Source organism: Mycteria americana, chromosome 12 (assembly GCF_035582795.1).
Source record: "Mycteria americana isolate JAX WOST 10 ecotype Jacksonville Zoo and Gardens chromosome 12, USCA_MyAme_1.0, whole genome shotgun sequence".
In the NCBI taxonomy this organism is placed as follows: domain Eukaryota; kingdom Metazoa; phylum Chordata; class Aves; order Ciconiiformes; family Ciconiidae; genus Mycteria; species Mycteria americana.
The window spans coordinates 11,187,548-11,200,079 of record NC_134376.1 but is presented as its reverse complement, the minus strand read 5'-3'; the positions used below and the strand labels follow the sequence as shown (position 1 = coordinate 11,200,079).

Here is a 12,532-nt window from a genome sequence, read left to right as displayed (position 1 = left end):
TTTGCAAATATTCTGAAGGTGGATACATACTGGAGCGGGAATTGACCCTGGAAGGACACACATAGACTGCTAAATAGTGAGAGGACAATGGTACTGTCAAGTTTGAGCTTGATCTTTAATCTTCTATAAGGCCAAATTCCTATTTCAGAGAGGAATTCTAAACTGTTTTTAAGGGATTAGTTTTAAGACGCTTTTTAGAGAGAAGCGCTGACGAGGGCCACTGTCTGTACATTGTGTTTTAAAAGATGCTGTAGCTCCCCCCGCCATAGACCCAACTGGATTTCTCCTACTTACAAATCTGGAGGAGTTGTCATTCTTCACAGTTTTGGCATTTCCAAAAGCTTCAAGAATAGGGTTTGCCTGTAGAAGCTGTTTTTCCAGCTCACCCTAAAATTCATTCAGACGCAGTTAACACTAAACTTCATAATTACTTAATTAAAACCAACACATGTACACTGGAGAAAAATGTGAAAGATAATTTAAGCCTCTAACTTTTTTTTCTGAATACTGCACTTCATGTGGATTTGTTTTCATTCTCTGTTAATCTTTGTGTTTATATATTTGTGCAGTTGACTGCTGTCCTGCATACATGACCCTTTTCCAGCCCTGTTGCCTGTGACAGATCAAAGTCTATTAATCTGTTTAGCATCATGACTGGCCTTTCTTAAAAAAAAAAAAGGGTCATTCAATGTCAAATATATTTTTTTTCCAGTTTAATATAATTTTTAGAAGGGATATTTTTAAAGGAACCTCTAGCACGTCTTTTTCAAGTTAGTTTATTGAGATCCTTTGCTAGCAAATGACGATGTAATTAGAATAACTTGCCGAGAATCATTTTAATGTAATGCAGCACAAAGCTACAAAGCAGATTTCATCAAGTCTATTAATAATGATCCATGCAAGGCTATTTAGGTTAAATGTGGAAATGCATTGATTTATTTCAAACTAGAATAATGAATTCTCATGCAAACACACAAACTTTGTATTATATTGTTAATTGTGATTGGTAATTGCTAATGAAACAAATCGTGCAATGAAACAAGCATGCATTTAATACTCCTATTTCTAAACAAATCAATGAAGTTCAAAAAAATCCTTTGCTTATGAATACAGCTTTTCCAAACTTTTAATTCAGCTCTGTCCTATGAGGTCACTCACTTTCACATTTGCTTCTTGTCATCCTATTCTTTGAGTACTACTCTGCAGTAACATGCATTATTTCACATACCTCACACTGAAAAGGAAAAAGTCTTTGATAGATAGTATGGTATCATGTAAATAACTTTAATTGGAAAATAAGGCAATATTTAGATTGAATCTAGGGGAAATAATTTGGAAAATGAAAGTGCTTCCCCATTAGCGTGCAAAACTGGTAACCTTTTTCTAAATGCCATTCCTGAATGTCTTGTAACTTATGCAGCAATGATGAGAGCTGCCTCAAACATATCATTAAAAAGCAACAGATTGTTAACAAATGGCTAAACTTATCTGCATTGTCACGAGATGGGAGAATGAGCACCTTCCTGAGAGCATAGATCTTTTGAGAGCTAAGACATGTATCAAGACTGCATTTTGAAAAAAAAGAAAAGAAAAACCCCACCAAAAATCCCCCAAAACTTACTACCTAAGAATTGAAGGAAGAGGGAAGAAAGATTTCCAAACTAGCTAATACAGGAGTCCTAGAATAAGTAATGAATTCCTAAAAGTCCCTGAAGTTTCTCTGTACTGAGCAACTCTTTCCAGTTATACTCTGTAGACTTAAAAACTCTACTATAAGCATAGGGTGTCGCTGAAATCAGATGGTGACAGCTAAAATAGAGCCTTGTCTGCTAAACTGAGACAGATACCACCTGCTTCTAGTGAGAACTGAACTATGCCATAAACTTGTGGTATAAAACTGTGGCTCCAAATTAACAGTATTGTACACATCTCTAAGTCCGCTGAAGTCCACAGAGTTGCCTATGCCAGCAATGAATTAGTTTTTTTGCAGAGAGCTTGTCAAATGAAGTACTAAATTAACTGAGGGGCAACACATTGCCCTTTGTCATAGCCAAAGTCTGAGAGGCAGCAGTCAGAATGGGGGGAAAAAAGACCCCATTAAAAAAAAAATTGCCTGGCACAGAAACAGAAAGACTATGCCAGCAAACCTGCCTATATTCCCAAAGCTTTGGTATGCTGGTACGGCACACCACAATACAGGAGGGCCTAGGAGGGTCTGTAAGAAACTGCCGTAACACACCTGCAGACACACGCTGCAATGAGAATTGCTCTGTTACACATCATAGCAGCAAGCTAAGAACATGCTAACTTTTGCGGATGTGAACAATTCTCAACAGTTACATGAAAATGTAAAATTGAAAGCAACATCAAATGGAAAGCATGCAGCCATACAAATCAATCAAACACCGTGAGGTTTAGGAATTATTTCACAACAGTCCTAAAAAGTTCAACCTGAAGCACAGAAAGCATTTGGGTATTTTCATTCAGAAATCACATTGCTCAATTTCAGGCTGAGTGGCTCTTTCAGGATCGTGGGAAATTTCATTCAAACTATGGCAATTTGAACACACACATATAGAAGAGAGTGATATTTGAAAGATGACCCTGCCTGTGTCAGACCTCATTCTTTACCATGGAGCCTGACACAGTTAGGGTTGATTTGTGAGAGCATTTGGCGCTATTGTTGCTTTTTATCATATCATACAACATATTTCAACAAAATCTCTCTTAAATTTTCGAGGTGCAACAATAGCATGCAGATCTACACTCAGTGCCTTAAACACACATCAAACAGTCTAAGTTACTCACGTAAGAAAAAGATGGACCTTGCTGTATTGAATAACGTGGTATAAAACAAGTGTCAGTATCATTTCCATTACACAGACATTTTTATTGTTTTTCCTGCATTAAAATAACCAATACACAGTTTCCATGCAAATAAACCAGGAATACAAATAAAACCAATCTATTGTAGACATACCAAGAGTACAAATACCATTAACATATATAGAGCATTTTAACTGAAGAAAAAGAACCCTTGAAGCAAAGGGATGGGATTTGGATCCAGTCCCAGGTTAGTCTTCCAGGACCAGACAAGGACAGATATTTTTATGGTAAATCCCCAGTTCTTCTCTGGTGCAACTGAGGTATTTCACTATTCATTATTTTTTGATGACTGAAATCGCAATGTCAGTAGTCCCAGTCACTGAATTGCTATTTGTCAGCATGTTATAGAACAACTTAGACTTTCTCTCAGCTCCCATCTGGTGGATATTTGCCTTCAGGTCTGTCTCGGGGCCAGTTTGATCCTGAGACTCATGTAATTCCCCAGAGGAGTCAGCAGAAACTGCAGTTACATGCCCATTAGGAATGGCCTTGAAATCAGAAGTTCATTTCCCCCAGCCACTGAGGAGGACTCAGTAGGAAGAAATAAGTTTTTTGCATAAACATTCAACAAAGGAAAACGATGCCTTCAGTCTTGGACTGTTTCCACTAAATTTAATCACAGATTTCTAGAAAATACTACCCAAGGGACATCTACTCCTTCCCCTGCCCCAAAGCAGAATCTGCTGTACATAAACAACAATTATTTGTGGTGGAAGAGGCCAGGCTGCACACCCTGTGCTCTGGAGTCCTCTGTCTGCTGGCATACAGGGTAGGCAAGGGCAGCTGCAAGACCCAGCACAGGTGTGGTCATGAGATTTTTACTTCATTTCCCACTACCCTACTACTTACTTATTTTGGACTCAGTCTTGCATTTGGGACACACTGAAATGTCTTCCTGAATTAAGCCTGCTTTGTCATAAAAGTGAATTGCTACATTTTTTTGCAGAAGTTTTTGAGTAACATTCAAAAGGCTGGAAATGGTGTAGGACCTGGAGTTGTATCATTGAAAACAGCAAAGGCAGTTGAGAGCCTCAGCCACACCAATTATCTCTGGGAACTGGGCAGGTATAAGCTCGTATTATGGTTCAGAGCAAGAAAACAAACTTTAGTCACTCAGGCAAGATTATTACAAATTTTGAAGGAACAAAGTACTTTCAAAAAATTGTGCCTTTCAAAATCGTTCTCTCTGACAGGGGAGTAAAAAGAAAAGGCAAGTTTTATATTGAGACTCTTTGCTAGTCAGTAAGAAAATTTGCTTGCTAACAAAGCCAATAAAAACTTTAGAAGTTTAAATGCTGGTATACGTTTTTGTGATGCAGTTGGACAATGTGTTAGTTAAAGGCTTTCCCAAACTTAGTTGCCAGCGGCCAAGGGTAAAATAAGGACCCGAGCCCTTGCAGACTTCAAGGCCTTCATGCTAGGATATAAATAGGTGCTATGCATATGGAAAGCTATGAATATTTCTCTTCTAGCAAAGTACATTCTGATTTGATGCCTAAGGGGGTGTCAAACAAAAGTTTTTTTCCATAAACATAGAGCTGTGACGTAATTGTGTACTCTTAATATGTCGACTGGTTGGCAAGCCACAGACGTTGACTTGCTGTTGGCACCATCAGCTCAGTACAATCCTAACAGGCTTGAAGAAGAGTTGAATACGGAAGAGCTCACTTACAGTGATGCTGACGTCCTTTTTGCCCTTATGTGATGAAGCAACAACAGCCAGGTACTGAATGACCTTTTTGGTATTTTCTGTCTTGCCAGCACCAGATTCACCTCTGAGGGGAAAGAAAATAACACAAAAGAAGGTATGTAACTAGTGGATTCCTTCTGCCACGTGATGTATTTAGGGTATAAGAACAGGACTGGAAACTGCCTGGCTTAGTTAGTATTTACCCCAGAACACCATCTCTCCAAATCCACCTGACTTCAGCATCCAAAGAATGCATTATCAGAGCTCTATCTCTGTCCCGTTAGTATTTTGACTGGACATTGGGCCATTTAAGGCAATTCTAAAACATGATGCATTTTTGAACGGCAGTTCGTCTTGCTTTGGCAGCATCTGAACATTTATGAGAAGTGGAGCTGGCAGGGAGTCTGCTTGTATTTTAAGACCAAAAAATACAACATTAACTATGATGTGGTACAGCAGTAAGAAAAAACATCAGCAGTAATACCATAGTTTTCTCTTCTGAAACTCTAGCATTAAAGTAGACTAACAGCTTGCATCAGTGCTGGAGAATAGGCAAATGATCCTGCCTCATCTGAACTCCATGTTCAAGCCCTCCTTGAATTCACTGGGACCAGAGCTGGGGCTGCCTGAGGTGTCCCTGCTAGCCAGGTAGTAAGGGGCATCTCGCGTGGGGCACGTCTGACCAGAAGGATTGGCATCCCGGCTGTGCTCTGTGCCATGTCCTTTGGGAAGCAGGAAGGCAGTGGTAACTTTCCACCTCCCAGAGGACTTCCAGGGTTAAGTTTATTTACAACTCTTAAGCCCTCTCTTGAAGTAAAATACTGGTTTTCAAAGTACAGGTACAAGGGCCAGATTTACACAGTCTCTTCTCAGAAGAACATTTCCAGCCTGCTTTGCCTCGCTAAGTGTCACATTACATCATCTCACATCTTCTAGATACCTTTGGCTCTGATGATTATATAGACGAACATGTTTTTATACTGTCCTGTCTCAGCAATCAAAAAGGGCATTAAAGTGGGTGTGGATGTAATAAACTAGTCCTTTCAACTGTATCAAGCTAGTGCTGTGAGGAGGGCAACAGTCTAAATGTAAGTTGGGCCTCTTTGTCTTTGGATTTAAATTAAAATGGATTTAAAAATAAAAAGAACAATACATTCAAAAATCCCATGGATATTTGTCAACTCTTTTGAAGCTGAAACTATTTAGCTGGATCCATTGCAGTTCTGCTTCTTTTCCTAATTAGGAAATATAGGAGTTAATTTTCCCTACCAAGGGACCAGTGATAAATGGACATAAAAAATATGAGTAAGTGCTGGGCAGAACTTTCAAGATGGGATGACATTGATGTAAACCTTAGGAAACCAGAAACAATTCCTGCCTGAGGTACGACACGATGAGAAGTGTTTCTTCTGGCTTTGAGAGTTTTAACCAGAAATAATTGAGATGAGTATGTTCCTTTTCACAAGACCTGGGTTAATTTGCACAGTTTAGAGGTTGGATTCATCTCTGCCTGGGCTTCAGTGCTAAAACATTTCCATGTTTTATTGATAAAAATTAAGTGTCCTGGGAACAGTTCCAAACCAAGCACACCAATTTGAAGACGTATGCAGACAAAGTTTTCAAATAAATCTACCTTACAACTTTGTTTCTTTGGAAAAAAATAAAAAAAAACTTTCTTCAAACAAACCCTGGGCTTTGAACTATTCTGTTTTATTAAAGGTTATTTGTAGTTCATCACTACATGAATTGCATTTCCTTTCTCCCAGGGCAACTGTGCCCATCATTTGGCTTTCCCCTGAATCCCTGTGAGTATTACCATATATGGCATCATTTTACTTGTAATTATCCTACCATACTGTAATGCTTAAGTTACTTAACATTTTGTTCTGTGCTTTCATCCTTAACTCTTTGCTCCTGCACAGGCTGAGGGTTTCCCTATTTTCTGCAGATAGACTTTGAGGCTTTAACTTCCTTTTGAAGTGGACAATAAAAAGTTCTTCAACATGAAATGGAAATGCTTCAACATGAAATGGAAAACAGACAGGATCTCAAGAGCTACAAGTAGGGAAAAAATCTCTAAGGTCAATAAGTAATGAAGAATAATGTCCATAGCTGATGAATACATCTAGTTTTTCAACACATTAGATCATTTTTAAATGTCCATGGTAATAGACAGGTCTGATAAACAAGTATCCATTAAACATTAGTAGCTCTCATACTCTGAAAGATACTTCACAGCTGTATGACAACGTCTAGATTTCATCTCAGTGATAAAATACCATGTGTTTGAAAACTAACTAATGAGGAGGAATGGCTAGATCAGGTTCAATGCCTCTAAACATCAAGAAGCTTACAATGAGAAAGACCTGCGAGGAGGAGAGCATCTGAATCTCTTAGTTCGCTTCACAGGTGGATGAAATTCTTCCTAGAACTACTGAGCTGCAACAGAATTGGTCCTGCTGTTTTTTTTCTCTGCATCTGCCTTGAAGTACCATCATTTCTCAGGTGGCAGAAACAACTTTCATTGTGAGGTGGTATGAGGAATCCCACCTGTTTTAAAATCTACATCCTCTCTTGAGCTCAGTGACTGCATTTTTAAAGATGGGTCTTTTTCTTGCAAGCATCTTTCAGCAGTTTTGGCATAGACCATACACATCAGGGTTCCTCCCAGGAGGCATCTGCTCCTCTCTTCTGAGTGTCCGTTTTCCTCAGTCTTTACTCCTAAATTATGTTCCGAAGTGGGAGTTCACCATATAAATGCTGCTACCACTGTCCTAATCGTGATCTTTTGGGAGTAGTCTGATCATTTGTTTAATTGAAGCATCTCAAATCATTCTTGTTGCCTGCCATACAGAGAGGCAGCACATTTAGTGCCAGTGCTGTTCTTTGCACCCAGCTCACACGGGCAACACAAAAAACCAGATCAAAAGCAGGTCCCATTGCACAGTTCTGATCAGCCCAACAGCAGTACTTAATCTACTTCCCATACATGTTTTCCTCCTGAGAAATTCCTTGGCTTTCCAAGAGCAAAAGGGTCCACTAGGCTTACAGGCTTGTTCTGTTAAAAACACCACTCTCACATTGTGTGGCATAGTTTAAATTTATTCTTCCCTCATTTCTTGCCAGGCATTGTTTTAGGAACTCTGTACAGGGTTTAAAGCACATAAGCTCACATATATACTACTCAGCTATAATAGAGTTTTTGCACCACATGAGCTACTAAATCCTCCGTGACTCCATTACCTCCATCTTAAATGAAAATTATGCCAGTTAGAATAGGTTTCCAAATTAGGACAAGGTGAGACTAACAAGTCGGCCCCACTGTTGTGGGGTCAGCCTGTGGTGTAGCTAGGACTCTTGTACGTTTGGGTATAACTGGGAAACATCAATTAAAAAAGTCTATTTTTCTGTTGAAAATTTGAAAGCTTTCTGTATTAATATTTTGATATAAGACTTAGCTTAATTCCACTTTTGGAAGCATCTAAAAAGTAACAGCAGAATTTATTGTCAGTATTTGTTTCAGTAAGCAATGAACCACAAAAATTGACCGTTCACACATCTCTTAATCTGGCTATGCTGTCACTGTGGGAAGCCTCTGTGCACAGAGCAGTCAATGAGGTGCTCTAAATCACATTAGGGCTTGGCAGGCTTCATCCTGCAGGATGAGATGTGCAAAGATAATGAAAAGGTTCTGAGACTCGGCTCAGAAGCCAGCCCACCAATCCTACTAGTTTACTTATAAAAAATTTCCCAAAAGAGTCCAAGCTGGTTCAGCACCAAGCCCCACCCCGGGTCTAAAGCTACACAAGATATCTATGTGGGAGAAGGGCCAGGCAGCAACGCTTGCCAGCTCCAGCCTTTGAGATTTAGTGAGCTGGGAAAGAGAAGAGTTTAGCTCTCTCGTGGAGGAGTCTTTTGACTAATGGGGCTTTGCAGTTTGGAGGATGTTCTGGGTGACTCCGCTTCTTGACACGTGTCAGGGGAGAAAGCAGGCTGAGGTCCCATGGCCGGGTGAGGCTCTGGAGAGTTTGCCCAAAAAGAGAGAGGGGAGGAAGGGTAAAAGGGCAGGATGGTCACTGCCTCACGCAGTATTTTATCTGTTCCTGTATCGAATTAAGTGGAAATAGCACCCTGCTAACATATGTTTTGATAGAAGCTATTCAAACTAAATGCATGTATTAAAAAAGTAAAAGGTAACAAAAGACTATTTGATTATAAAATGTTTAACGAGCATTTGTTTTCACAGTCTTCACATTACCCTCAACATTCAGATTTTTGATCAGATTTTTTTCTCATCCGTTTAAGGTGGTTTCTTGTTTAACTGAAGCTTGTGCACAGTCCTTTTAGCCACATCTGCTTTCTAGAAAATATTCTACCCACTCTTTTCAGGAAGTGGCTAAAATATGATAACCCCAAGGTCAGACAGGTTTAAGGGGAGCACTTTAAACCACTCATGTGCTTAGCTATGCAAATAAGCACTTGTGGAATTTTTAGTAAAAAACCTTTTGAAAACTCCAGTAGGATCAACTTGTATCTGTAGAAATCGAACAACGTGAAGGCCAGAGGTCTCCTTTGAGGGCTGGTGCCTTTACTTACATTGGAAGAAGCTTGAAAAGTCACAAGCCTGTTCACTGGCCATTGCTTAGACCAATTCACGTTTAATTGCTGATGCAGCAAGGTTGCTCAGGTCTCTGAGTAGCTGGACAGATTTATTGGGATTTTTCCTTTGGTGATATCTAATGTGCTTGTCAACACAGACCAGCACGGTCTTTGCAAGAGTGAATACAGAATACTGCATGGCAAACTCCGGTGTCAAAGAAGAGAGACTGCAGTGGGGGATGCCTAAGTGCAGGCAGGAATTTCAGGGAATCCCAATAGCCAGGCAGTGGTGAAGGCTGCCCAGAACAGTACAGGAACCAAAACACAAGGGTGGAAAAGTCTTAACTGCCTTAGTTTTCAGACACATAAACCAATAAGATTTCATACCCTTAGTGCAGTATTTTAGATTGTATATTTATTATGTATGTTATGTTACATTATAATAATGCAGCCAGAGATATATTAGTAAGCACAGCCATGGTATAAATTTTTTTATGTTCCAGAGAGGCAGCCTGTAAATGTGCATGATAGGATGTGAGATTTTAAAGCTGACGGTAAAGTGGCAGAGAGCAACTGGCAGGAAATGACATGAGAGGCTGTTCAGTGATGCTGCTTATGGGAAAGAGCTAACAGCAGAAAGCATGTGTGCACAGAGGAGAGTAGATCAAAGGCAGTATGTGTGTAGTTATTAAGAAAATGTAGAGGAAATAACGAAATCTAGGAAAGACGGGAATTCTGAGGAAGCATTAGAACCCATGAGCATTAAAGACAGATGGAGCATTTTAAACATACCACAGTTAATCACACAAAGGGTAGGGATTGAAAAAGAATGCAAAAAATACTTAACCACATGAGGGCAAAGTCAATGAGCTGAGGGTGAAGTCCTGAGAATGCGTATATTTATACTCAGAACCACGGAATCACTCCTGGTTCTCAGATCTATGCCCCTGCCTATGCCCCAGCTGCATCTCAGGAGAGTCCCACGTACTCAGCATCCCACCAGGCCTTCGGTTTCCAGGTGAGCTCTGCTCACAGTGCAGTGTGCTCTTCAACTTTGCAGAAGTAGTACAAAGCACACAGCATGGAGTACTTAAAAATAAAGTGCACGATTTCTGCTTACATTTTGTCACCGGTATTTTGGCTATCCTGCTGAGTTCCCATGAGGTAAATAGCAAAAAGTGGGAGATGGGTAGCAAAAAGTGGAAGAATGCAAGAGTCTACATTGCAAGTGAGTTTTTGGCAGCATCCACAACTACTTGTATATGAATCCTTACAGCTACATTTTTTACAATTTAGGTACCAGGCCTTGGAAAGTTTGAGTCTATAGGTATTTAAAGAAAATATCCCAGCTAATCAATGACATGAAGTCTTCAGTTATTGTTATATATTTTAGGCAAAAAGATAATTTCTTAGAGATTTTAGCAATTCTGTAAAGTAATGCAAATTTCTTCTGCTTGACAGCTGCCCAGCTGAAAGCCAAGTGACCTTTCTTCTTTCTGTACAGCCAAATAAGGCCAACAAGGATGATAAACCAGTCGTGGTTAAAGCTGTGTACTTTGGTTTTAGCTTGACTAATCTTTTTAGCTTAAAAGACATGTGTGAGGACTGTTTTAAGCTATGGGTCCTGATGGCCATCCAACATCCAGCAGTTATTCTAAATGTCTCAGTGAATCACTTACTGTAGCTGTTTTCAAAATGGGAAGGACATTTCATTCTCTCTCTTTTATGTATTAGTGGTGTGAAACACCTTATGTTTCCAGCTTAGCTGGCCAGGTGAAAAAAAATGTATTTTTGTATTTTTTTTATATATATATATATATATATATATGGTAGCTGTCAGAAGTGGATCCTTTAATGGATTTTCATTAACAAAAAGGCACAGATTTGCAAAAGAAAGCTCCTTTCTTAAAAATTCTAATATTCCAAAGTTAAAAGAAGATCTGAAGATTTACTAAACTGAAGTACAGGAATAGAAGGAGGAAATGCGTATCATAAATTAGTCTTCATTACCATGACATGTTTCATCCTGGGAAGAAAGTGATGGACAATTTTTATGTCATCATCGCATCAATTTTAAATTTCCTTTTGGTATTAATGCATTTTTTGAGAAACTCTTGATTGATATATTTGCATGTAATGAAATCTTGTTCCAACAGAGGTCAGAGGTATGCTAGCTCTTATGGTACCAGATATAGCATGTAATCTTTACTTTTTCTTAGGTGATGATTTTTTTCCGGTCAGCAGTGACACTCACAAGTAACTGTATGGCTGGTGAGCAGTAGCAGTGCTTTTTAAAAACTGTAGTATAAATATATATTCAGTCAGTCAGTAGCCACATTTTGACAGATAACCTAAACCCACTTCAGTGTGTGGAGTAGTAAGCTGTGCACAACAAAGCTTATAGCAATAAAATCAGTGCCTGACCCATGATGTAACAGCTGAACCCCCCGTGCTGGTGGTAGCTGAGCGCTGGCAGGTCGCAACTCAAGGAGGAGGCCTTCAGCAAGCCGGGTCGCAGAAGAATCAAAGAGTTCAAAGCAGGGCTGGCTTAGCTGGTATTTCACTATTGCCTAAACCGGTTATGTAGCGACTGCAGAAAGGTTCAACCCACGTGGTGCTGCTGAGCCCTCTTGGCCAACATGCCCCTGCCTCGCGCACAGGCTGCGGGGGGGCCACTGCCAGCAGGGAGGTACCAAACCTTCCCCATTCTAGCTACAGTATATGCAAACAGCACAAAACAACAGCATGAACATGAAAGATTGCACTTTTCTACAATGGCAACTGAATTAGGAAGTTATGGTGAGTTACCAACAGCTAAAAATGAAAAGCAGTTCAGTAAATATCCGGGATGCTCCGTGTTGCTCACTTTTCTCAGTTCCTCAGCTTCCTCTAGGAAGCTCTTAAAAATCCCGTGTTCTCTCTACACCTACAGTTTTACAACCACACTCCCTAATTGTTCATTGTAAACTCTTAAATCTCTGAATTCAGAAAGTCAATTTAAAGAAATAAGTTTGTGCATTAAAGACTTCCTATGGCACTGATACCTGCTTTTCATTTTATCAACAGGTAAATCTACTGGGGCTGGAGTTCAAGCTTACTGAAGGTGAGGAGAATATGTCGGTTCCATCAGAATTTGAATAAATTTTGAATAAAGAAAGACATTGTAATATTGCGATATACTAAAATAGATTAGTTTACTTACGTGCACAGGATAGACTGGTCTTCTCGATCTGTGAATAAAGAAGAAAATCCCTTAATTAGGGAAAATGGCTATGTCCTGACAGAAGCACTTATATTTATAAGGATTTACATTGAACAGCCTAGACCATCCAAAATCTGGCAATCCATGATTAGTCA

General features: G+C 39.6%; 1 protein-coding gene across 1 annotated transcript in view; it reads right to left on the bottom strand.

Moving 5' to 3' along the window:
• The window catches only part of MYH11 (myosin heavy chain 11), a 56,013-nt gene that overhangs the window by 29,940 nt on the left and 13,541 nt on the right, over positions 1–12,532 (bottom strand). The window contains exons 3-5 of the mRNA XM_075515370.1: positions 12,378–12,405; positions 4,559–4,661; positions 295–387 (exon numbers count right to left, since the gene is read on the bottom strand). Of these exons, the coding sequence (XP_075371485.1) occupies positions 295–387; positions 4,559–4,661; positions 12,378–12,405 (224 nt within the window). The remainder of the gene's footprint in view (positions 1–294; positions 388–4,558; positions 4,662–12,377; positions 12,406–12,532) is intronic.